This window comes from Notamacropus eugenii, chromosome 3 (genome assembly GCF_028372415.1).
Source record: "Notamacropus eugenii isolate mMacEug1 chromosome 3, mMacEug1.pri_v2, whole genome shotgun sequence".
NCBI classification, from domain to species: Eukaryota; Metazoa; Chordata; class Mammalia; order Diprotodontia; family Macropodidae; genus Notamacropus; species Notamacropus eugenii.
Genome location: NC_092874.1, coordinates 397,303,329 through 397,331,249, shown reverse-complemented (window position 1 = coordinate 397,331,249; position 27,921 = coordinate 397,303,329). Strand labels below are relative to the sequence as shown.

The window sequence follows — 27,921 nt, the reverse complement described above, 5'->3', positions numbered from 1 at the left end:
ATTATAATTCAATATGGAGAATGGGAAGGAATGAAGGTAGAACTCTTGCTTGGTCATGCTGACTCCACTCCTCCCTCCCCTTGGGGTATTATCATATCCTTATAGATATGAGAGAAAGGATAGAGGTAAAAACAATGGTATTTAACTACTGATTAGATGTGTAGGAGTACTACAGTTCTTCCAAGTCTCCTAGGTTTGTAACCTTAACCCTTAATTTATTTTCCCTTCCTTCACATATCCAGGCTGTTGCCAACTCTTGCCATTCCTACCTCCTCAAGATCTTGCATATCCATCTCCTCTCCCTTTGTATTCTCACTGCCTTAGTTCAGGTCTTTATCGCATCTCGCCCAAATTAGTTCCACCACATCCTCACTGGCCTCAAAACCCCCTCCCATTTCAGTACATTCTCCATACTGCTGCAAAAGTGATTCTCTTTAAGATCAAATCTGACAATACTACTCAAGTACTCAGTAAATTCTAGTACCTCCCTATTCCCTCTAGAGTTAAATATAAGCTCTATTTAGGTTTTATTTTATATTTCATTCTGAACTTAGACACCCAAAAAGAGCTTTTCCATATACAGATCAGAATACATAAAGAGAAGCTAGGGATTTTATATGAAACCATGAATCTCCATTTCATGCTGCTTCTATAAATAGATAGATAGATAGACAGACATGTATGTATATATATATATATATATATATGTATATATATATATAATATATGTACGTATATATAATTACAGTATGTCATTCCACAAATTACTTTTAGAACAATCCTACTTATCTGTGCTTCCTTCTAAACTTCCTTCTGTTACCTTGTATTGAAAAATATTTCCATGATGAGCTTTTTTTTTGCATTACTCTTGTTGACATCTTATTTTTCTTCCAAATTCCCAGCTAAAACAAGATCTGAAAGAAAAAAAAAAACCTCTAACAAATAAGCATAGTCAAAAACTAGCTTAAACAATGACTGTCCATTTTTATACACCCTGAGCCCATCACGTCCCAAGCAGGCCGTGGATAATACACTTCATCAATGGCTGTTGCCTTGATCAGAGTTCTTAAGTCTTTCATAGTTATTTTTCTGTATTTTGTTTTCCTGATTCTCCTCGCTTCACTCTGAATTAGTTCATACTCCCAATAACTTCTCTATAATTATCTCTTTTGTCATTTCATAAAACACAATAACATTACATTATATTTATATGCCATAATTATTCCGCCATTTCCCAGTTCATGGGCATCACCCCCCCCCCTCAGCCCCCTTAGATTCTTGTTCTTTGCTTGTCTTTTCTTCTCTTTTCATCTCCCTTCAGGATCAGAAAGTTAGTCTTGCTTGCAAATTGTTTCCTTCCCAGTATTATCCTCTGTCCTAACTCCACTTTGTTTCCCTATCTCCACTTTTTTCCCAGTTGAGTTTAATATAATTTTTGTGAGTGTGATGCATTTTTCAGCACTCTTTTGTGCATTTTAGATGAGAGTGAAGTTTATCTCATTCGTTCTGTCCCTTCCTCCATTTATGCATACTCGTCTTCTTACACTCTAATTATGACAAGTAGCAAGTTCCATTCCCCCTCTTTCTCCTTCCTGTCCTTTCCCTCTCCCTTCTTAAAATCCTATTTCAAGCTTTGGTCCTTGGTTTTTCTTATGTTGGGCCTTTAATATTCTTTGAACACATTAAGATTCTGAAGAAATATTTATTTCTTCTCCCTCTGTGTGACTCATTTTGGTGGCCTGGAACCAAACTGCAGTAACTCTGAGGTATGTCTTCATTTTTTGACTGTTGGAATATTATAGTCTATGAGACCTGCTCTCATATATCATTGTTGTTGGTCAGTCATGTCTGATTCTTTGTGACTTATTTTGCGGGGGAAGGGTTCTTAGCAAAGATATGAAGTGGTTTGCCATATCCTTCCCTGGCTTATTTTATAAATGAGGAAACTCATTTATAAAAATGAGAGTAAAGAGTAAAGAGAGTTAATTTTTTTTCCCAAGGGCACACAACTAGTAAGTGGCTGATACCAGATTTAAATTCAGGTCTGTCTGACTGTAGGTCCAATACTCTATCCACTGTGCCACCTAGCTGCCCCTCTCATTTATAGTAGAAGCTCCTTGTCAGATTTTTGACTGTGATTCCTTGATTATCCTTTTTTTGCTATTGGAAATATTTTTCTTTAGAAGTTCTGAATCTTGATCAACATTATTGTGAGTTTGCGTTTCTATCATGCCCTGAGTAGGGTGACTTGGCAGAAGCAGGAAAACTCCTGGCCCCTCAATGTCACCTGAACCAGATTAAAATATAATTGGAAAATGTTTAACAAAATAAATAAAAATACAGTATAACACAGAAAATGTTAATTTGTGGGTTTCTAAGTCAATATGCAGCCTTCAGGGATCTTTTTATTTTTGAGTTTGTCCCCATTGGACTGAAAGGATTTGCATATGACTGCAAGGAAGAAACCCTGACGCATGCTGCATAGGGGAACTTAGATTTTTGTCTTTGCCTTAGTGGGAGAGACACTGAGAAAAAGAGGACAAAGGGAATAATTGGAGTGTCCTTTGTAGCTCTGTAGAAAAGGGCAAGGAGAAAGATCTAGAAAAAGTTCAAAAGAGAACAGAATAAGTAACACCAATCATCATCAGCCAACAGAGTGGCAGCTGCTAAGTTCTCTAAACGATGAACTATTGGTTGTCAGTGATAGTGTATTTCCTCTTGGGGGTATGCAAAGCAGCAGAGTGGGCAGTCTTCCTGCTCCAGAAAGAAGGAAGACTGGGAACAGATTCTGTGGGAGTTTGAGAAAGGTGGTATCAGTATATTAGAGAAGAAGGAAATTTAGGTAGGGGTGTGCGTTGGGCAGGGAAGATTTCCCTGAAGCACCTCTCGCTTCAGGCTTATACCAGTGTACTTAAGGGGAGAGAATGTGGTGAGAAGGAAGAGCATTTTTTGGTGAAAGTCTTCAGAGTAAGTACTTGTTCCCATCTTCCTTTCCCCAAGAGCTAGTGTATCGTTGCTCTAACAATGGAATCTGATTTTTCAAAGCTTCAGGAATGCTGTGGGTCTTTACATTAATATTTATGGCTTAGTGGAAAGAACTCTGAATTTGGAATCAGAAAATCTTAATTCTGGCCTTAATTCCTGTGTGATCTTGGAAGCAAGTCAACTTACTGGGCCTCTTTCCTCACCTATAAAGTAAATACATCACACTCTGTGACCTCTATGGTCTTTTCCATGAACCATGGGATATTCATATCCCCATATGAATATGTCATCTGGGAAGACTTCTGAGCCTTCTCTCCCCCCCACCCCCCGCCCCAGGCTTCTCTTCTTGAGTCTAAACATCCCCATTTCTTTCAACTGATTATATATTATTTTACTAACAGTAGTTTGCTTAGGTTGGAAAAGTGCTAGATTTGAAGCTGGGAAAAAAGTGTTTAAATTCTCATGTTGCTATTTTCTTATCTGTGAGATCTCTCCTTCTTCATCTGAAAAAAACAAGGAAGTTGAAACAAGGGAGATGACTTCTCAGGTCCCCTCCAGTTATAAATCAATGGTTCTTCATTCCTATCATTCTAAGTATAATAGACTGTCTAGTTAAGGACATTATACTTCTGCTGTATTATAAATTCTACATTCTACTTTATTCTACATTACGCATTCTCCTTCATCTTAAGAGCACATTAGGGTTTTTTGGTTTTGTTGGCTTTTTTGTTTTTGATTTTGTTCTTGGCTGCATCACATCACACTATTCATTCATACTGAATTTGAAATCTTTCTACCTATATCTAGTTTTTATACAGCATAAGAATAATGAAGATGCAAGTTTTCCTGGCATGACAAGGATGCAAAGCAGTCACTTTTCCCACCAGATCACATAATTGATGATGCCCAGGGCAAGGTTAAAGAGCTTTCTAAAGACTTAGTAGAATAGGACAGGTCACCTAACATGGCAATATTCAGGGACAATTGATCTAGAAACCATCTTATTGGTGAGTAACTGGAATATCTTCTTTGAGTTTCTTAGAATGTTCTGTAAATAGATATCTGCACTGGTAAAGGGATTTCCTCCCCCTGCATGACTTTTTTCACCAAGGGAAAAAAACATAAATAAGATGAAACTGGGGGTTGGAGTACAGGGCTAGTTTTCCTTAATGTTGAGCATTGTTGGGCATTCTATCCCTCTTCCTCTTTTAAAGGTGACATGAACCCTTTCTTTCTTTGGCATTGATGATTGGTTTCTTGCTTGATGTGTGGACCATGTTCTTTCCCTCCCTCCCAACCTAGCACCTGTACTTGATCTTAGGTGGTGTTCATAGTCTACAATATAGAAGCTTTCTACGGTCACTTTATGGATATCCTGATGATCGTCATGTTATATGGATGGTCCGTCATTCCCCTCATGTACCTCATGAGCTTCTTCTTTTTACGAAGTGCTGCTGCCTATACCAAGCTTGTCATATTTAACTTGTTTTCAGGATGGACCAGTTTCCTATTAGCCTTCTTTGTACGATTTAAAGGTAAGTTCTGGCATCAAGATCCACTTCCCTCTCTGCTCAGCTGTCTCTCCCCCAATCCTCTACCCCTTAACCTTAAATGAGCCCTTTTATAGAATGCAATCATCAAGAAGTTAAAAAGCAGCAATTTGATAGATAGGAATTTTGCTAGGCAGAGAAGGTGTTGTGGACCTGTGAAAACCAGTGTTTATGAGGAATCTTTCAATCAAGAAGATCAAACTTAATCTGACTGACCTACCCCTGGTGGATTAGAAACACAAGTTTATGTCATGCAACTATATTTTTTACACTGTCATCATTACCCCTATCTAAATTTCCTTACCTCATTGGGTCCCTATTAGAAGGGATTTCTCACTTGGGTGCTATTAACAAAGTCAGTGAGGCAGTTGGCAAAGTGGGAGATCATTCCCAATTCATTCCTGAAGAAGGGAGGGTATGTTTCATTTCTGGCAAGGTAGGTTGTTCACATTCTTCATGGAAAATGCACATGGACAAGATGAGTTTGATGAAGCTAGTTCATTTGGGATTGCTGGTAAAATCATACTTTTATTTTGCCAAGAGGAAAGCCTACATAGGAGAAAGCAAGTGTGGGTTCAGCACACTGGGCAAGTCATTTATCCTCTCAGTCTTGGTTTCTAAATCTGTAAATTAGGGATAAATAATAATAATAATATCTATAGTAGCTCCTTTTAATTAATAAGATAATATGTTTAAAAGTCTTGTAAAAGCCCCGTATAAAGCTCTATAAACATCAGCATTCACCAAGGATTTGTGATTTTAGTACTTGTGAGGACTTTCTGCATCTTTTCAGATCACAATCAGTCTGTAACTTAGAATCTAAGAAAGCTGCCTAAGGATCAGAGAACTTAAGGGAAGAGCCAGATAGTCTTTGAACCCAGGCCAGGCTCGCTTCAGTTCCAATATGTTGTCTACTATACCATTTTGCCTTTCTAAGAGAGATGCTGTTGATAATGATAGTTTGTTTTTTTTAACGTAGACATCATCAGAGCTTGAAAGGGATCAGAGCTTCTCTAATAATATACTCTTATGCAATTCAGAATTTTGGAAAAGTTTTTGGGCCAATTGGTTTCCAAAGAAGCTGACCTAAGGAAAGGGCACATCATCTCCCACAGTGACTTGGACACCGCTGTGGACCAGTTCTCTATTTCCTTCTTCCTAGCAGTGAAGAAGGAGACCTAGAATGTAGACAAATCCTATTGGAAGAAAGAAGATGCCCCTCTCTAGTATCATAGACTCTTCAATTTGGAAGAGGCCTTAGGTATCCAGTCCAAACTCCTCATTTTACTGATGAGGAAACATCCCTCAAGTGGTGAACCAAAATCCAGTGCTTTTCTGTGTACCAGGTGCTTGTTCAAAATACTTCTCTATACCCCTATAACTAGTCAGATGTGTTGACTTCATTCTTTTTCTCCTAAAGCAGAATTCTAGCCAGTAGGGAAGGGGAATGAGAAAATGTCTTTGCCAAAAAAAAGTTGACATAGTGAAAAGTATTACCCAAAAGGATGTGTAAAGACATGAAATACTCATCCTGTCTTTTCTTTGTTTGTTATATAAGCACCCCAGGGCAGCTAGGTGGTACAGTGGATAGAACATCAGTGCAGGAGTCAGGAGGATTTAAGTTCAAATCTCATCTCAGACACTTGACACTCACTAGCTGTGTGGCCTTGGGCAAGTCACTTAACCCCAATTGCCTCATCCTGGGTCATCTCCAGTCATCCTGATGAATATCTAGTCACTAGATTCAGATTGTTCTGGAGGGGAAGTGAGACTGGTGACTTGCACAGTCCTCTCTCACTCAAAACAAAGTCAACTGCAAGTCATGTCATTATTTCTCTGATGGCATGGTCTTCCTTGGCAATGAAGGATGAACACACATATTATCACCCCAATATAAAATGCAACATGAGGAGAATAGGTGGGAGCCTAATCCTAGGTCTTCTACTGACCCTTGTCAAAATTTTATTGAGGTTTTAATAAAACTAAAAAATTTAACTACTTTCTTCAGACTTTTCTCCATGGTATATCCCATTTGTTTTGAAATAATGTCCTCTTCCCACAAAATGGCTCCTTTTTCTGGTTCTCAAACGTATAATAATGGATTATCAAGGCCTTTCTTCCTATTCTCTTTCTTGTAGGCTATTTCCAGATAATCAATGTCCAGATATAGTCTGAGAAAGTCAGGATACAATAAGATTATTACCTCCCATTGCCTGAACACTATGTTCCTCTTAATGTAGCAAAACATTCTATTCACTTTTTTGGCTGCCGTATTACACTACTGACTCATGTAGAGCTTATAGTTTTGTATACTAAAACTCTCACATCTTTTTCAGAAAAAATTTCATCCAGTTACTCTTTCACCATCTTGAACTTTTGAAAGCGATTTTTTTTACCTAAGGTTAGGACTTTACACTTAATTATATTACATTTAATTGAATTAAATTTGACACAGCTTTGTAAATTGTTGAAAACTTTTGGATTCTTATTCTGTCATCCTTTTAATTAGCTAACCCTCTCCACTTTGTATTATTTGAACATTTGGTAAGTATATCATCTATGTCTTTAATATGAGTCTTTGATCATTTTAGGCTACTTAGTTCAAGGACAAATTCCTGTAACACTACATTACAGATCTTCTTCCAAATTGACAGTGACCCACTAACTCTTTGGGTCAGATCATTCAACTGTTTCTGAATGCACCTATAGTATATAGCCTGGTCTTTTTTAGTCATTAAGTCATGTCCAACTCTTTATGATCCTATTTGAGGTTTTCTTGGCAAAGATACTGAAGTGGTTTGCCATTTCCTCTTCTATCTCATTTTAAAGAAGAGGAAACTGAGGCAAAAAGGGTCAAGTAACTTCCTAGGGTCTCACACCTAGTATCTGAGGCTAGATTTTAATTCAGGAAAATGACTCTTCTTGACTCAAGACCCAGCACTCGTATCCATTACAACACCTAGCTGCCCCTTAGTATATCTCTCTGTTCTCCAAATTGCCCACAAGAATATGGAAAAAAGAAAAACAATCAAACCTATATTGATACCAGTCCAGTAGCACTGTGTGAAAAAAGAAATGAGCTAAATAGGGCATGATATGATGGAGCGGTGTTGAGTCTTTGTACTCACTGCTTCCTTTCCTAAATATTCAATAACATCTTTAAGAAGCTGCCGTTTTTCCAGGATCAAAGTCATACTCACTGGACAATAGTGTAAAGACTCCATTCTTGTTCCTTTTTGGAAAATTAGGATATTTTGGTTTTTTTAGTTCTGTGGCATTCCTCTGTTTTCTGTAATTATTTATTTGAAGGCTTCTGACTCTGACTCAATAATCACATCTCAGAGTCTGAAAGATCTCTGTGATAAGTTCATTTGGGCCTGAAAATCTGAAATCATTAAGGGAACCTAACCTTCTCTTTTTTAAATATATAGATGTTTGTGCATCTATACCTATGTGCCTCAATCTTTGCCCTAGGTCTATCACTTCTCTATCTGGAGGTGGATAGCATGTTTCATCTTGATTCCTCTAGAATTATTGTATTGATCAGACTTCATAAGTCTTTCAAATATGTTTGTCTTTACAATAATGTTCAATGTATAAATAGTTTTCCTGATTCTTTTCACTACATTTTGCATCAGTTCATACAAGCTTTCCTAGGCTTTTCTGAAACCATCTCCATCAATTCTTATAGCACAGTAATATTCCAATACAGTCGTATATATAACCATAATTTGTCCAGCCATTCAACACAGAGATTTCCATCAACTTCCATTTTTTTGCCACCATGGAAAGAGCTACTATGAATATGTTTTTGTATATCACATTGCTTTTCCTCTTTCTTTAATCTCTTGGAATATAGACCTAGTTGCACTTTGCAGAGTCAAAAGGTATACACAATTAAATAGCTTGGGGCATAGCTCCCAGTTGTTTTCCATAGTGATTAGACTAGTTCATAGCTCTTCCAATAGTGCATTACTGTACCTGGTTTTTTCCCCACATATCCTCCACCCTGTGTCTTTTTCATTTTTATCATTTTAGCCAATCTGGTAGATATGAGGTAGTACCTCAGAGTTGTTTTAATTTGCATTTCTCTAATTACTCATGATTTAGAGCATTTTTTTCATGTATCAATAACTTGAATTTTCTTCTCTGACAACTGCCTATTCATATCCTTTTGACCATTTATCAAGTAGAGAATGGCTCTTATTCTTATAAATTTGATTCACTTCTTATATATCTTAAAAATAAGACTTTTATCAGAGAAACTTACTATAGCTATTTTTCCCAATTTCTTGCTTCTCTTCTAAATTTCAACTGAATTGATTTTGGCTGTAAAAAAAGAAACTTTTTAAATTTTATGTAATTAAAAATTATCCATTTTACTTCCTGTGAAGTTCTCTCTCTTATTTGGTCATGAACTCTTCCTTTATCCATGGATCTGAAAGGTAATTTCATGCAAACTCCACTAATTTTGTTTTGTTGTCACCTCGTGTCTAAATCATGAACTCATTTTGAGCTTAGCTTGGTAAATGGTGGAAGATATTGGTCTATACATAGTTTCTTTCAGACTGCTTTCCAGTTTTCTCAACAATTTTTGTTGAGTATTAAGTTCTTATCCCAGGTGCTGAGATCTTGAAGTTTATTAAACCCAAGATTACAATACTCATTTTTTTTCTATATATGATATACCTAATCTGTTTCACTGATCAACCTCCCTGTTTCTTACCCAGTACCTAATTGTTTTAACAATTACAGCTTTATAGTATAGTTTTTGAGATCTGGTGCTGCTAGGTTCCCTTCCCATTTCTTTTCATTGATTCCCTTGATAGTCTTACCTCAAAAATATATTGTGCAGATCACATTGTTTAAACTTTTACCAACACACCCTTGAATACACTACATCTGGAAGGAGAATTCATTTTGTGTCCTAGACAATATTTATTGCCATGTCCCCATTTCATCATAACTCAAATAGTATTGCGCATTGGGATGGGAGTCAGGAGATCTGGACTCTGAGAAGGAGAGGAGAAAGCAGAGGAGGCCTGCCCTCTGAGAAGCAAAGATTCTACTAGTACATAAACAAAACTATCTGGGTGAGCGTGATACAAGGTAGAGTCTGATGGGGGCGAAAGGAAGATCCAAAGTGCTTTAGGAAAACTAGAGGAGACAGAGGATAATTCTAGCTGGGGGAAGTCACAGAAAGATTCAGACAAGGTGCCATCTGAGCTGACCTTTGAAGAAAGATAAAGAGTTTGATAGGCAGGGGAAAGAAAAGAGTTCATTCCAACCATGAGGCCAGGTAGCCTCCACAACATATGGTGATGAGAGACAAAAACAACTCACACTTAAATAGTGATAGAAAGAGCTTAGTGGCACATTGCATAGACATGAGTTCAAAGGCAGCCTTAGACATTTAATTGTTGTGTAACCCTGCACAGGTCACTTAACCTTTATTTGCCTTAGTTTCATATGTAAAAAAGGGGTAATAGTAACACCCCTCCTTTAGTTGCTGTGAGGATTAAATCAGATGATATTTGTGAAGTACTTTGCAAGTCTTAAAGTGTTAGATAAATTTTAATTATCAGCATTATTATTGTCACTATACAGGGTGCAGTCTAGCTTTCAAACCACACCAAGATTTTTGGAATACCTTGTATAGCACTTTTGCAGAATTTTCTCCAGCAGCTTCCTCTTTTATCCTAGTTGTATTTGTTTTATTCCTGCAAAAGCTTACCTCCAGTGACTTTTTTAAAAAATTTTAATGTCTTTATGTACTTAACCCTGCTTGATTAAACCTTAGAAATTCTCTCTTCTGTTTCGAAGATGAAATTTAAGGGAAGAAACTTAGACTTAGTTAAATTAAAGACATCCTTCCAAACCTCAATATAGCTACCCAGTTAGCCAGGTGAAGCTATTTGCCCAAATTTAAGCAGCCAAGGATTAAACTCTGCCTTTTAATCAGGGAGGTTGCTGTTAAAACTAGGCTTCACATAAGGCATCTCCATGTTTTTAGCCCTATGGTTTCATATCTAGTCTTCATGTCTAGTCCCACTAGTCTCAAAAGAAATTAAAAGTATTGAAATATTTCTGAAATACTTTATAGGAAGGTAGTTTATGACTTGTCTACATATACAAGTGTGTGTGTGCATGCATATACGTACATGCACATATACACACATGTACGTAAACACATGTGTGTGCACATACATATATACACATATATGTGTGTGTGTATCATGTCAATATATGGATACATACCCTTTTGGCAAGTAAGAACATTTGGGTTGACTTTGGGCCAAGGGCACTTAGTTTCACTAGGAGAAGACTTTGCATGTAAATGTTTTCTAAAGAACCTTCATCAAAAGAACACTGGAAAACAAGAGATCCTCCATCCTGTTATAGCCACAGAATGTTACCGTGAGGCAATATTTGGCCATGCAGGGGCTTTATTTTCTCACATTCAGAATTTTGGAGATGCCAGTCAGGTCTAGCCACATTTATATATTCCTCCCACTATGCAGTTGTACAACCTCTATTTGGTATAACCGTTTGTAGAAAGGGGAGTAGAGAAACCTGCTAGGCTAGAAAATAAGGTGAGGAAATATCTGAGAAGAGACCTTTGGCAGCCTTTAAAATTGGAGGCATCTGAGTCCCTGGCTGCAATGAATAACCTTGGCAAAATAGTACTGTGGTGTATTGCTATATGAATGAGTCTCTAGGAAATGCTCCAGGGAAAGGAAGAATCCTGTGGACCAGAGATATTGGGCCATATTTCTGTTTTCTGCCACGGAATGGTCAACCAGAATAATTTCAAGGACAAGGAGTATATGAAATTCAACCAGCCACCTGACAAAGTAATATCCTCATGGACAAGATAGGAAAAAAGATCATTAATTTTCATCTCTTTTGAATTGCTGTGCATCTCATCGATTATACCCAAAGTGCTCTAGTGTTCAGCTCATTCTTAGTAATATCTCCTACAAGCAAAACTTTCTTGAAAACCTACTTAATCTCTAGGGAAATATTCTTCCACTCGGGTTTGACAAGCTCTTTTGAATAGCACTTTGAATAGCTCTTCCTACATGACAGTGGCAAACACCTTTATAGAGCATACAAGGAGCGAAGTAAAATATATGTTCCTTGAAGCATAAACTATCACATTTTCATCTTTATTTCCCCAGAACACATCAGGGAAACTGAAAAATATCAGGTGTCTGTTGAATTATTTCTCCCTGTTTTCTGCATTACTTAATATGGCTAATAAGAAGAGGACTGATCAAAGTTAACACTGCAGTTGTATCTATTAAGGAATTATGTATGCTCTTAACATGTGGATGGCAGACACTAGTTTGGAGGACAACTTTTATTCTTATATTTTGTTTTCGTCTTTAATTTTATTGTTTTTATTATTGTGAACTTGACAAACAACATATTAAAACACATCAATGTACGAAGAACAGAAAAAGTAGATTGTGCATGATGATGTGAGTCTTCAGCATATATATGTTTGAGAATATATTAAATTTACCATGACAGTACCTTCTAAAGTTTTTCTTCTCTTGTATGTGTATTGGGGGAAAAAAATTTTCACGTTTTGGAGAGATGGAGCCAAGATGGCAGAGTAAAGGCAGAAACTTGCCTGAGCTCTCCCCAAATCCCTCCAAGTACCTTTAGATAATTATTCTATTGTGATAGAACCCACAAAAAGACAGTGAAACAATTTCCCAACCCAAGACAGCTTAGAAAGCTGTCAGGAAAAGTTTGTTGCCACAAGATGAGAATGGAGCACAGGCCAGGGCAGACCATGGTAGCACAGATCCAGCCCCAGCAAACCAGGAGCAGTGTGGATGTGTTTGTGTATATGTATATGTATACACATATACATATACACACATATACATAAACACACATGTATGCACATGCATGTATACACATATGTTTGTGTGTATATCATGTCGATATATGGATACATACCCTTTTGGCAAGTAAGAACATTTGGGTTGACTTTGGCAGTGGCAATAGCTGCTTCCAGAGCTCTCTGCCTATAGATAGTAAGGGGGCCAAACAACTTGTTCAACAAGAACAGCAGGAGATTATAGGCACTGGCACTGAGGTTGGACTCTGTTGTTTTGCCCACACTCAGATCTGGGTCTCAGTTCTGGGTAGCAGTCCCAGGGTGAGGAGAAGCGCTAGCATGCTAGAGATTGTAGCCACAGAAGAGCAGGGACTCTCCTCACAGTTCCAGGGCAAAAAAGAGTACTCATGGCCACTCATAGACCAGAGCACACACCAGAAGAGTAATAAACACACCTCTGCTCAGATCATACCACCTTGGAAGAACTGAAAACTTACAGGTCCCTGGAATTATCTCTGAAAACAGCTACAAAAAAACCTTTGAAGTTTGGGACAGTGTGCCCTCCACCTTGGAAGCAGAGCCCTGCCTTAAAAAAACGTAATAGTCTGGGAAAATGAGCAAACAGAAAAAAAAAAATTCTGGCCAAGGAAAGCTACTGTGGTGACAAGGAAGATCAAAACACACACTCAGAAGAGGATAGCAAAGACAAAGCTGTTACATTCGAATCCCCCAAGAAAACTATGAATTGGTCTTAGATCATGGAAGAACTCAAAAACGATTTTGAATATCTAGTAAGAATGGTAGAAGAAAAATTGGGAAGAAAAATGAGAGTGATACAAGATAATCATGGAAAAAGAGTCAACAGTTTGGTAAAGGAGAGACAAAGATACTCAAAAAAATAACACCTTAAAAACAGACTAGGCCAAATGGTAAAGGAGGTATAAAAAGTCAATGAGAAGAATGCTCTGAAAAGAATAATTGTTCAAATGGAAAAAGAGGCACAAAAATTCCCTGAAGAAAAAAGTTCCTTAAAAAGTACAATTGGTCAAATGGAAAAGAAGTTATAAAACCTCACTGAAGAAAATACTTACAGATTAGAATTGAGCAAATGGAAGGCAATAACCCTGTGAGACATCAAGTAACAGTAAAACAAAACTAAAAGATGAGAAAGTAGAAAACAATGTGAAATATCTTATGAGAAAAACAACTGACCAGGAAAATAGATCCAAGAGAGATAATTATAAAATTATTGAACTACCTGAAAGTCATGATTTTTAAAAAAGCCTAGCCAACTTTCAAGAAATTATCAAGGAAAACTAGCCTGATATTCTAGAATCAGAGGGTAAAATAGCAATTGAAAGAATCCACTGATCACCTCCTGAAAGAGATACCAAAATGAAAACTCTGAGGAATATTATAGCCAAATTCCACAGCTCCCAGTTCAAGGAGGAAATATTGCAAACAACCAAAAAGAAACAATTCAAGTATCATGGAACCACAGTCAGGACAACAAAAGATTCAGAAGCTTCTACATTAAAGGATGGGGAGCCTGGAATATGATATTCCAAAGGGCACAGGAGCTAGGCTAACAACCAAGAATCAGTTACCCAGCAAAACTGAGTATAGAGTAGAATTTGAATTCTTTAAAACATCATTGGTTATTGGGGATTTTAAATATTTTATGTGGTTTTTGAAAATTTTGATATCTTCTTCTGACAACTTTATATTCATTTTCTTTAGTCACTTATTTATTGAAGATGACCCTGAATCTTATAAATTGTTGCCTGTTCATTATGCTTTGAGACTCTATCATAAATGTTTAACATTTTTCATAGTTTTTTTATTTACTCTTCTAGGTGCATGACTTTTTGAGGTACAAATTATTTTATATTTACATACTAGACTTATATATTTTCTTTCTTATTTCCTCTAAGCCATAGATAGTTTATTTCTCATGATGCCTTGAATGACATGGCTTCTTATTGTTCCTCATTTTAAAAAATCATACACACACACACGCACACACGCACACACACACACACACATACACACACACTTATATTACATATGTTACAAAGCAGTTATAATTGATTTTAGTTTTTTTAAACAGAAATCAAAGTGAAACAGCTTAAGAAACAGAGGAAAAACATATAAAATGCCTTCCAGCACATAGATACAGGAGAGTTGAACATTTTTCTGTTCTTGCATCAATTCCCAAGTAGCAGTTGCTTCCAGCTACCACTGCTGTCTGTCTATTAGAGCTATTCCCATCAAAGTTCTTTTAGTAGGTGAAACAAGGGAACAATCTATACCAACACCTCATTGCTGGTGTTCATTTAAAGGACCCATCACTGTACTGTAACGGCTGACACCCTTTCTACTTTGGCCACTGTCAGTCCTCATCTCTTGTCTTCTTTGTATCAGTCTTGTTCAAAACAGGTCTGCCCCCAGTCCAGAGTACAATGAGGATATTTGTTCTTAGCCTCTATAGACCCTCACCTCTGCTCATGGAGGGGTCCATCTCCCTCAAAAATGTGATTATACAATCAAATACCTTGGTGAATTTTTCTATTTCATCTAACAAGGACATCTATTACTTTTCCCTCAGTGTGAAGGAAATCACAATCTGACTTTGAGACTGAGAAGAGAATCATTTATTAACAGAGTGATTACAGAATATATAAATTGTTAGATGAAGATTCACATAAGGACCTGGGATCTAGTCAGATACTACCCATAAGTGTGTGTGGCACAGGGAAGTAGGGAAAGCTGACATACACTGATGGAGCATTCCCATTGATCCTCCTTCCTCTCACACTGTGGTTCTATGAAGGGCCTCCTAAAATAAAAACTGCCACCATACCATCCCTAGTGTGTGTCCCTTCTATTTCTAGAATCTAGTAGGACAAAAATCTCTTCTCTCAGCTTGGCATTTGTGTTATATCAAATAAATCAAATTTACCTTCTTCCAGTCCTTGTTTACCATGGAACATTTCCCTTCATTACCCAGAAGCAAGGAGGTTTTTTATACACTCAGTGGGAACAAGCTGAAATTCATTAGTCTTCTCTAACAGATCCTAGCCTCCTTTGCCAGATGAAGCAATGAGTATTCAGAATCTTTTAACTCTGACAGATTGTCAGATCTAGCTATTCATGTCAGTTAAATCTTAAAGTCCTTTAAGTCAAAGTTTAGCCTAATTCCTTACTCCCTTTTCATTTAGCTATATAATAATTGTCATGTAAAGAATACACCTTTATTTTTAGAGAAATGTCATATGCTTACTAGTAGATTATTTTGTTGAAGATGTATTGGTTTTCATAGTTTTTTAAAATTAAAAAAGTATAATTTTCTTCCCTATGAGTACATCTTAGAACATGTGCCCTCTAGCAATGTTATTTCCTTGCCTAAGCTTCAAATGGGATTGAGAACTGGAGAAGAGGTCCAAATACCCCTCCTAGCTACCTAAGGCAAGAGAAATACAAATGTTACCAGTTATAAGGGGAAAATATAAACTGAAATAGGTGAGTTCTTCTGTCACTTAGTCTGATTGTCATGGGGAGGATGTCCTTTGGGAGAAGCTAATTGATCATCTTTTCATCATAGCATTAAACTTGGGTACATATGCTGAAATTGTGAACAGTTTATTCCTGGTGCTTCCTGGTTACAACTTGGTGATGGCTATTAGCGGATTTCATGAATTTATCAGGAACAAGAAGTTTTGTGATTTGCTTGTCACAACCACAGAGGATTGTAGTCAGTACAGTAAGTATCTTGGTTCCTCCAGGTCCTAGTTGCATTGCCTCTTCTCCAGCCTTCCCTATTTAGCAGAAGAAGGAAGAGAATGAATGGAATTGATCAAGAAGCATTTATTAAGCCCCTGGGGGGAAAGTGACATATTCACAAGCAAGTAATGAGAAGCTTGATACAGAGTACAGAGGGATTCTAGGACAGGGGTCCTGAGGTGAAGAATGTAAGAGAGACCTCTTGAAGGAAAGAGCACTTGAGCTAAACCTTGAAGGGATGGGGGAGTTTCAAGAAGCAGCTGCGAAGAATGAGCCTGTTCTAGGTATAGAGGACAGACTGTGTAAAGACACAGAGACAAGAGATAGGATTTCCTGAGTGATGAACAACAGGACAGTTTGACTAGAACAGAGTGTGAGAAGGGAAATAGCATGTGATCAATCTGGAAAGATAGCTTGAGACAAATGGTGAAGGGTTTAAATGGAAAAATGTGTTCAGATGTTCTCCCAGAGGAAATAGGAAGCCTCTGGAGCTTCTTAAGACAGAATGACTTGATCATACTCATGCTTTAGAAATATCAATTTGGCAGTTATATGGAAAATGGATTGGAGAAGTGAGAAATTGGATGTGGTCAAACTAATTAGGAAACTATTTCAATAGTCCAGGCAAGTAAAGAAGTTAGTGAAGTAGTGTGGTTGTAATATGAGTAGAGAAGAGAACTGGCAAAACTGATTCTGTATGGGAAAGGCGAGGGAGTTAAAGCAAAAAGTCTCATATGACTCCTAGGCTGTGAATCTGAGTGACCAGAGGAATGCCGGTGCCCAGAAGAGACTGCAGCTCAGGTAACCAAAGGAGCTAGGTCAAAACTACAACACTGACTAGTCCGGAAGCAACATTTAGGTAATCAAAAATGTCCTATCACCTTCTCACTGGCATTGGAGTTGCTCCTCCTAGATTAGGAAAAGAAGTCACATAGAATTAAAGAATATGGATTTCCCACAAAACTACTGAGAAATCAAGACTTAGTCTAACAGAAGTCTAAGTCTAAGAGTCTAAGATGGATTCAAGAAGAGGGAAGGCAGAAGGAGGAATGGGTTCGGGGAAAAGATCATTTTAGAAATAATTCGGCCTAAGATTCCTGTGTGACATCCAAGTGGAGAAGTCCAACAGGCAGGTAAAGATGTGGGGTTGGGCAGTTCAAGAGAAAAATATAGTCTTAATGTTTAGATTTGAGAGTCATCTGCATAGATATGTTAGTTGAATCCATGTGAGCTAATAAGATCACTAAGAAAGAGTTTAGAGTTGGAAAAAAGGAGAGCAAAAGATGGAGCCCTAGAGTACATGATTTTAAACAGATATGAATAAAGAACCAGAAAAGGAGCTAGAAGGATTTTTTAAACAGGTAGGAAGAGGAACAGGACAGAGCAGGGAGGAGAGGACTCAATGAAGAAGGACTGGCATCCATCATCAGGGCCCATTGTTAGTACAGAAGGCATTTCCACAGCCTGAGGAAATCTCTGTAAAATGTTCTAAGGTTTCAGAAAATACAAGATAAACTCAAGGTGGTCTCAGGGCTTATAGGGAATAAGGAACATGTGTTTCTCAAGAGAGTAAGGTGCATTAATTGTTTCAAAAATGTTGCTGAGTTGTAATGGGGACCCCCAGTGTCTGAATTCATACCAAAATATGAGCAACTATATTTTCATTGAGCTCTATACATCTGGGGAGAACTAACAGATGCCTCAGCTACATCAATCCACTAAAAACCTTAAAGGCAGAAACAGAGATTCACATTCAAACCATAGGAAGAAATATATCTAATAATCATTTCAGGGTGATGGTGTGTATTATTAGATATTTTAATTAATTGCATTGTCTTTCATTTTAATGCTCTTCATGTATACTCACCTTACTCGTTAATCTCCCCACCTCTTAAAACAAGAAAACCTAATGGAGGGAGAGGGGTGCAGTGTATTGATGATGGAAAACCTGTCTAAAAAGAGTAAATAAAAAGGCAGGGCATCCTCTCTTTTTGCCATTCACAGGTAAATATATCTACAAAATGAGCCAAAGAGGGATCGGGACATTTTTGATTGCCATGGCTGTTTTAGGTTTTGTTTTCCTCTTCGTGCTTTTATTCATTGAGACATACTCCTGGGAAATAAGGCTCTATTTCCATCGTTTCCTTCACAAGACCTACCGCATGCGGAATCCAAAATTGGTGAGTGACTGGACACAGAGCATAGCAACTACATAAGGTTACAGGTTTAAACCAGAAAAAGATACTGATTCTGTTGATGTCAGCATAGGTGGCTCATGTTTGTAGGATGTTATTTAAAATTTACCTTTCATTTTGTTCATCCCAACTTCCCAACTAATCTGCCCACAAAAAAAACAAAACAAAACGAAAAGTTTTCCATTGGTTCTCTGAAACTCAGAGAAGTTATAAGGAGGTGATATGGTATGCTTTGGGATCATAAGATTTATTTATTACTTGTTTGTAACATTCATTTTTTTCAATATCAAGTTTCAAATTTTTTCCCTCTTTTCAAACCATTAAGAAGACAAGCAGTATAATATCCATTAGACATATGAAGTCATGCAAAATATATTTCTATGTTGTCTATGTTGGGGAGAAAAGGCAAGAATAATAATGAAAGAAAAAGTATACATTGATCTGCACTGAGAGGTGATCAGTTCTCTCTCCAGAGATAGCATTTTTCATCCTGGATCCTTTGGAATTCTCTTGAATCATAGTATTGGTCAAAGTAATAAAGTCTATCACAGTTGACCATTGTTGCAATATTGCTGTTACTGTGTATAATCTTCTCGTTCTGCTCACTTAAGTTTTCATGGTTCATATGAGTCTTCCCAGGTTTTCCTGATACTATCACCTTCTTCATTTCATATAGCACAACATAGTATTCTACCACAACTGTATACCACAACTTATTTAGCCATTCCCCAATTGATGGGCATACCTTCAGTTTCTAATTCTTTGCCACTGCAAAAAAAAAATAATGAGCTGCTATAAAATAGTTTTGTATACATAGGTCCTTTTCTCTTTTCTTTAATCTCTTTAGTCAAGATATTACTGAGTCAAAAGATATGCACAGTTTTCTAGCCCTTTGGGGTTACATTATGCCTTTGGGCATAGTTCCAATTTTTTCTCTAGAGTGGTTGGACCAGTTCACACCTCCATTGAGGATGTGTTAGTGTCCCTGTTTCTCTACATTCCCTTCAGTCTTTGCCATTTTCCTTTTCTGTTATGTTAGTCAATCGATAGGTGTAAAGTGGTACACATAGTTGTTTTAATCTGTATTTTGCTAATCGATAGTGATTTAGGGCATTTTTCATGTGACTACTGATCAACTTTGATTTCTTCTTCCGAAAACTGCCTGTTCATATCTTTTGACTATTCATAAATTAGTGAATGGTTCTTATTCTTATAAATTTGATTTAGTTCCCAATACATTTGAGAAATGAGGCCTTGATCAGAGAAATTTGGTGTACATTTTTTTCTCCTCATTTCCTGTTGTCCTTCTAATTTTGGCTGCATTGGTTTTGTTGGTGCAAAAATTTCTTAATTCCATGTAATCAAAATTATCCATTTTACCTCCTGTGATCCTCTCCCCCTTATCCACAGATTTAAACGGGTAATTTTTTTGTGCTCCTCTAATTTGCTTATATCATATCATACTTTTTGACTAAATCATGTACCCATTTTGACCTTAGGTTGGTATATGGTATGAGATGTTGGTCTATGCCTCATTTTTGCCAGACTGCTTTCCAGTTTTTCCAGCCATTTTTTATCATATAGTGAGTTCTTATTCCAGAACCTTGAATCTTCACATTTATCAAACACTAGATTACTGAGGTCATTTACTCCAGTATATTGTGCACCTCACCCATCTAGCACTCTGTTTCTTAGTACCAGATTGTTTTGACGATTACCACTTCATAATATAGTTTGAAATATGGTACTGCCAGGCAACCTTTCTTCACATTATTTTCCCCCATTGATTCCCTTGTTATTTTATCTTGACCTTTTATTTTTCCAGATGAATTTTGTTATTACTTTTTCTAGCACTATAAAATGATTCTTTGGTAGTTTCATTGGCATAGCACTGAATAAGTAAATTAACTTTAGCAGAATTCTCTTTTTTGTGTTATTGGTTTGGCCTTCTCATAAGCAATTGATATTTCTCCAGTTGTTTAGATCTATCTTTCTTTGTGTGAAAAGTATTTTGTAATTGTGTTCATATAGTTTTTAGGTTTGTTTTGGCAGGCAGACCCACCAAATATTTTATATTATCTACATTTATTGTAAAAGAAATTTTGCTTTTTTTTCATTGGATTTTTGTTGCTAATAGAAAGAATAATGATTTATGTGGGTTTATTTTATATACTGCAACTTTGCTAAAAGTTAATTGTTTCAACTATTTTTAGTTGATTTTCTGGGATTCCCTAAATATAAAATCATATAGTCTAAAAAGAATGATAGTTTTGTTTCCATGTGGCCTATTCTTATTCCTTAGATTTCTTTTTCTTGTCTTATTGCTATAGGGAACATTTCTAGTAAAAACATTGAATAATAGTGGTGATAATGAACATTCTTGCTTCACCCCTGATCTTATTCTGAAAGCTTCTAGTTTATCCAAATTATAGATAATACTTGCTCTTAGTTTCATATAGATGCTATTTATCATTTTAAGGAAAGGTTTATTTATTCCTGCACTTTCTAGTGTTTTTAATAGCCATCGATATTGTATTTTGTCAAAAAGCAATCAATGTAATCATATTTTTAATTATTTTGTTATTTATATAGTTTATTATTAGTTTATTTATTTTATTTATTATTAGTTTTTTATTATTAGTTCAATGAGCCAATATTTTTGGCATAAATCCCACATGGTGGGAAAAATTGTTCTATATTTTCCTTTCTGTGTTTTAGCTCTTTATGATTAAAGTCTTAGCATCATATTTGTGTCATAGAAAGAATTTGGTAGGACTCCTTGGTCTATTTTTCTAGATAGTCTCTATAGTATTAGAATTAATTGTTCTTTAAATGTTTGATAGAATTCACTTGTGAATCCATCTGGTCCTCATGATTTTTCCTTAGGGAGTTCATTGATAGCCTGTTCAATTTCTTTTTCTAACATAAGAAATATTTAAGTATTCTATTTCCTCTTCTGTTAATTTTGGCAATTTGTGTATTTTAAAATATTAATCAATTTTACTTAGCTTGTCAGATTTATTGGTATATAATTGGGCAAAAAAGTTCCTAATAATTGCTTTAATTTCATCTTCATTGGTGGTGATTTTACCCTTTTAATTCTTCATATTGGCAATTTGTTTTTTCTTTTTTAATCAAATTAAGCACTGATGTGTCTATTTTATTGGTTTTTAAATAAAACCAGTTCCTAGTTTTATTTTTCTATTTTTAAATTTTTCTATTTTAATAATCTTTCCTTTGCTCTTCACAATTTCTATTTTGATGTTTAATTGGACATTTTAAAATTTGTTCTTTTTCTATTTTTTAGTTGCATGCCCATTGTATTGACCTACTCAATCTTTTTTTGTTGATGTAAGCATGTAGAGATATAAATTTTTCCCCTAAGTACTGCTTTCACTGTTTCCTCTCCCCCTTTTCCCACTGCATCCCTCTTTCTCACCCCTACTTTTTTTATATTAACCTAGCATAAACAACTCCCACTTGTACCTTCTGTCTATGTAGACTCTGTCTCACTGCCCTAATAATAGTAAAGTTCTTAGGAGCTACATGTAGCATCTTCCCATATAGGAATTTTTTTTTTATAATTTAAAAAAATAGTTTTCCTTTATAATTCCTTCAAACATTATTTCTAGACTTTTTCAAATCATGATTTTAAGTAGTCCAATAATTCTTAAATTATGTCTCCTCTATCTGTTTTTCTGACAGTTGTTTTTCTGACAAGCTATTTTACATTTTCTTCTGTTTGTTCATTCTTTTTATTTTGTTTCTTGATGTCTCATGGAGCCATTAGCTTCCACTTCCCCAATTTTAATTTTTAAGAAATTGTTTTCTTCAGTGAATTTTTGTACTTTCCCCAAAAAATATGGTTAATTCTGCTTTTTAAGGAATTATTTTCATCAGTGAAATTTTATACTTCTTTTACCATATGACATTCTGCATTTTAAGGAGTTATTTTCTTCAGTGAGATTTTGTTTTTGTTTTACCATTTGGCTAATTCTGTTTTTTAAGGTGTTATTTTTCTTTGGTGTTTTTGTGCCTCTTTTACTTTGCTGTTAAGTCTGTTTTCATAATTTTCTTGCATTTTTATTTCTTTTTCCAATTTTTCCTGTATCACTCATTTGAGTTGATCTTTCTTTAGATCTTCCAAGAATTCTTGTTAGGCTTGTGTCCAATTAGCATTTTCTCTTTGAGGCTTTGCTTTAAGCTGTTTTTATGCCATTTCCTTCATCTAAGTTGGTGTCTCAATCTTATGGTGACTCAGTTGTCACTATAGTAGATTTTTATGATCAGATTCTTTTGTTGTTGTTTTCTAATTTTCCCACCCTATTTCTTGACTTTGAACTTTATATTAGAGTTGGGTTCTGCTCACCATCCCAAACTTCAGACTTTTTTTGCCTCGCTGTTCTCACCACTAGTTCTGGGGGATTGTAAGTTTTCAGTGCTTCCAAGGTGGTATGATCTGTGGACAGGTGTGGTCATTGCTCTCCTGATCTATTGACTTTTTCCATTTTCTTGTACAGTTTTCATTCCTTTACCCAGGAGGGGCCCTTGTTCTCTTGCAATTGCAGGAGCTCCTCTCCACCCTGAACTGTGATTCAAACTTGGTTATGGGCAATGAGTTAAGAAACAGTGCCCAGTCCTGTCCCAAGTGCTAGCACAGGGGTCCCCTGTAATTTCTTTCTGACTAGTTGTCCAGTCCCTTTACTGTCTCTGAACTAAAAGCCCCTAAAGCTACTGCTGCAGCTGCTGTCACATCAATTTCTAAGGCCTACAATGGCTGGTTCTGCTGTATGCATTCAGGGTCAGCCTTAAGCTCTGTGTCACAGATCTCTTCTGGACTTCTAAGTTGTCTTGTACTGGAAAAATGTCTTACTCCAGCCTTTTGTTGTTTATGCCACTCAAGAATTTTGTTTGAGGCAATATTTTAAAACTGTTTGGAGGAGAATGTTGAGGGAGTCCAACTGTAAAACTTTCACTGCCCTGCCATCTTGACTCCACCCTAGGAAAAGCAGGATCATACTATTTAAAACTAAGAAAGAGTTTAGAACTTATCTAAATCAACTCCCTCTTTTTCTAAGGAAGAAAAGGAAAACCACTCAGAGTCAGTGAATTATTTGATAGTATATGGTTAACAAAGCTGAAATTTAAACCCAAGGGCCTCTGACTCACTCTGTTTCTTTTCCTAAAAAGAAAGAAATTAACTTTTCTCACTTAACCCATTTTAGTCACATCTTTCCTTGAATATGTTGGTATCCATGGTTATTAGCACTATAGATCCTACCATCATGAAAATGAGGTTTAACTTTAGATAGCCACTTGTGAAAAGCCATGTATGCTCATGCACATGTGTTAGATTTCTTTTTTTTTTATTTTTTGCTACATTTTGAGTTCCAGGTTGTTTCCCTCCCCCCCAAACCCTGCACTTAGAGAAGCCAACATTTGATATAGACATATATGTGAAACCATACAATACATACTTCTCTATATCAGTTCTTTATGGAAGTGGATAGCATTTTTCTTCATAAGTCCTTCATACTTTATTTGAATGACCATAATACTCAAAATAGCTTAGTCAGTTACTCTTCAAACAGTATTGTTGTTACTACATACAATATTATCTTGATTTTGCTTGTTTTACTCTGCATTATTTCATGTGCATCTTTCCATGTTTTTCTAAAACTAATCTGCTTGTGATTTCTTACAACACAGTAGTATCCACTAATGTGTAACATTTCTTAAGAGTAACAAACTATTTTTATAGGTAAATTATTGTATTGTGTATGCATCTATATATGTGTGTATACACACACACATTATTGTACAGTTTTTTAAGTTACATTATGTTCCTCATATAATGCCATCCTATAAGACTGAGTGCCCTGATAAGGGAATTATCCCTTCTGCCTCACTGGTTCCAAAATATTTATTAGCTTCAACAAGTGATGGGCAGATGGCTACAGATGGTATTTCTCTAAGTGTTCACAGAATATGACCACAAAAATGATGATAGATGGATTATCAGGAAAAAATCACCAGAATTAACTAAAGTCAGAGTGATGTAGAGCAAAATATAAGAAATATATTATTCAATGGTCAAGTTTCTGGTATTGTTTCCCTAATTTTTCTGGCTTCTCAAGTTCCTGTACTTTGAGTGTTTTTTCCCCCACCATCTCTGGGACTTCTGTGTTCTTATCTCTGAGGTGGGGAGCCTCTTGCCATCTCTTGACATTTTTTACATTTTTGTTTTCTTGAGTGACATTTTTACACCATTTAGGACCTCAGTACTCCCTGAATTTTGTTTTTATTTTGAGGGGTTTCTGTGAAATATTTGCATGTGTCTATATTCTTCCTTCTTAATTTTTTAATCAAAGGAAGGAAATAAATTCTTTATTTTTTAAATAAAAACACGAAAAATTCTTAATTTTTAAAGCATGAAATGTTACAATGAAGGTTTCACTTTTAGTGGGTAAAGGAGAATTGCCTATGATAAAGAGACAGAAGGACTTAAGAATCCCCATGTTAAAAAAAAAAAAAAAAACTTCCAGGAACAAATGAATTCAGTGGAGGCTAAAAACCAAAAGAGGTGTACTTAAAGAAGCCAAGCCAAAAAGGTAACTCTGCTTGGTCAGGAAGTAACAAGTCAGTAAAAAGAAAAAACAATCTATTGCTTCCCATAAGACAGCTAAGTAACACCACTGTGAGATTTCTGGACCTGGCATTAAGAAGGCTGGAGTTCAAATCTTCCCTCAGACACTTACCACTGTGAATCATTTAGCTTCAATCTTAGTTTCCTCAACTGTAAAATGGTGATAAGAACAACAGTTACCTCCCAGAGTTGTTGTCAGCTCCTTACAATCTTGGGGTTCACACAACAACCCTGGAAGGTGAGTGCTATTATTATCCCCTTACAGAATAGTAAACTGAGGTAAGAAGACATAAGATAACTTGCTTGGGGTCAGACAGCTAACAAATTTCTTAATGCCAAATAGCAAATGTCTTATATTAGTTTCTCATTTACCATAATTATCCTGATAAGAGAACAGACTCAGACTATATTCTGATTTCCTTCAGGACAGATTTTGGCTTAAAACAAATGAAATTTGGATTTATATTTGCTAAAGGTTACATTTTAATTTCAGTTTTTCTAAGGCCCCTACTCTTAGCACTTCAGAAGTAAAAAAAGATTATTTTCCATAAATTCATATATATATGTATATATATATATTCTTTTTCTAAAAGACACATGATGAAAATTCCCAGCTTCCTATACCCTTTTCCTCAATTTCCTTTAAGAGCTGGATCAAAGGAGTTACCCTAAGTATTTAGCTTCTAATTCTCATCCTCCCCAGAATTTCAAGTGGCATATATTAAGAAATATGTATTATGTATATGTATATATGTATGTATATATTCATGTATATATACACACATATATAAAGTTATACAAACAGTTTGAATACAAACAGCTTGAATTCACACTTGTTATAATTAGATTAGTTTAAAGTGTGCAGGGCTAAAATATGAGATTCTAGTTGAATGACTGCTTTGGGCACAACCAAAAAGAGATCTAAGGTATTTGATCTAATGTTGGCAGGGCATGGCCAGTTTTCCCAGGTGGAAATCTTCCAGAGTTTTCACAGAAGGAGTTAATTATATAATTCTCATTTGCATAATATTTAAGATCCTACATAATAGTCACAAATCACAATAACCAATATTTTTACAATATTCATTATTTTTATAGTGTTAAATTTAATATGGGCTTCTTACAGATTATCCTGAAAGGTGGTTGGACACAGCTAATCAGATGTTTATCTAACCTTACTACTAGACCAAAGCTGGTTAAAGACTGATTTTTTTTATAGAAATAAAAATCTTTTCCTTTGCAATTTCCAGTTCTTAACTAAAATAAAGGCACTGTACTTTAACCTAAGTATTGGTCTTAAAATTTTAAAATATTGACACTCTAATTCAGTCACCAATCTGCCATAAACACAAGCACTCAATGTTACTTTAAACTGTTAGCAGGTCTAATAAGAATTTTGAGGCCTGAACTTTTACAGATGAGAATACTCAAAGGGTTTCTTTGATATGTCAAATTCCCAAAAAAACCTTATAACTATCTCCTATATTTCTAAAAAGTTTTTTTAATATAACATATTTACAATAGTCTTGTAACAAATACATAACCTAAAGGAATGAAAGAACAGCATAATTTTAGAACAATATGTCTAAAACTATGAATTATCAAATTAATGCTAGGCACTTTTCTTTAACACATTACAAATTGACTCAGTGCAGAAGCAGCCCTTCTTTCTCCACAGTGGTCAGCTACAATCCCTGACTTCCCAGCAACCATGTCGAAGGAACCTGCAGTTGGCATTGATCCTGACACCACTTACTCCTGTGTGGGAGTCTTCCAACCTGGGAAAGTGAAGATCATTGCTAAAGACCAAGGAAACAGGACCACCCCAAGCTATGTCACCTTCACCTATGCAGAACATTTCATCAGTGATGCTGCAAAGAATCAAGTTGCGATGAACCCCACCAACAGTTTTTGATACTAAACATCTGATTGGTCACAGATTTGATGATGCATTTACCGAGTCAGACATGAAGCATTGGCCTTTCATAGTGATGAATGACATAGGCAGGCCTAAGGTTCAAGTGGAGTACAAAGGGGAGACCAAAAGATTCTATCCAGAAGAAGTATCATCTATGGTCTTGACCAAGATGAAAGAAATTGCTAAATCTTACCTTGGGAATATTGTCACAAATGCTGTGGTCACTGTACCAGCCTATTTCAATAATTCCCAGTGTCAGGCCACCAAAGATGCTGGAACCATCACTGGTCTCAACATTCTTCAAATCATCAATGAACCAGCTGCTGCTTATATTGCTTATGGCTTGGACAAAAAGGTTGGTGCCGAGAGAAATGTGTTGATCTTTCACCTTGGAGGTGGTACTTTCAATGTCTTCATTCTTACCATTGAAGATGGCATCTTTGAAGTCAAGTCCACTTGGAGGACAGTCAACCATTTCATTGCCAAGTTCAAGTGAAAGCACAAGAAGGACATAAGTGAGAACAAGAGGGCTGTTTGCCATCTTCACACCACTTGTGAATGTGCAAAGCATACCCTCTCTTCTAGTACCCAGGTCGGTACTGAGATTGACTTCCTCTATGAAAGTATAAACTTCTATACATCAATCACCCAAGTCCATTTGAAAGAGCTGAATGCTAATCTCTTCTGTGGCACCATGGATTCTGTGGAAAAGGCCTTAAGAGATGCAAAACTAGATAAATCACAGATTTATGACATCGTCCTGGTGGGTGGTACCACTCAAATCCCCCAAATCCAGAAGCTTCTACAAGACTTCTTCAATGGCAAGGAGCTCAATAAGAGCATCAATCTTGATGAAGCTATGGCTTATGGTGTAGTTGTTGAGGCTGCCATTTTGTCTGGAGATAAATCTGAGAATGTGCAAGACTTGCTGCTGTTGGATGTCACTCCTCTTTCCCCTGGAACTGAAACATAATACCACCATCCCCACC

At 36.2% G+C, this 27,921-nt stretch overlaps 1 protein-coding gene across 5 annotated transcripts in view; it reads left to right on the top strand.

The window, feature by feature from the left end:
- Positions 1-27,921, top strand: part of LOC140497226 (phospholipid-transporting ATPase ABCA3-like) — a 309,351-nt gene that overhangs the window by 234,235 nt on the left and 47,195 nt on the right. For all 5 annotated transcript variants that reach the window (XM_072597909.1, XM_072597910.1, XM_072597908.1 and 2 more), the window contains exons 22-24: positions 4,307-4,520; positions 15,995-16,153; positions 18,178-18,353. In XM_072597909.1, coding sequence (XP_072454010.1) covers positions 4,307-4,520; positions 15,995-16,153; positions 18,178-18,353 — 549 coding nt within the window. The remainder of the gene's footprint in view (positions 1-4,306; positions 4,521-15,994; positions 16,154-18,177; positions 18,354-27,921) is intronic.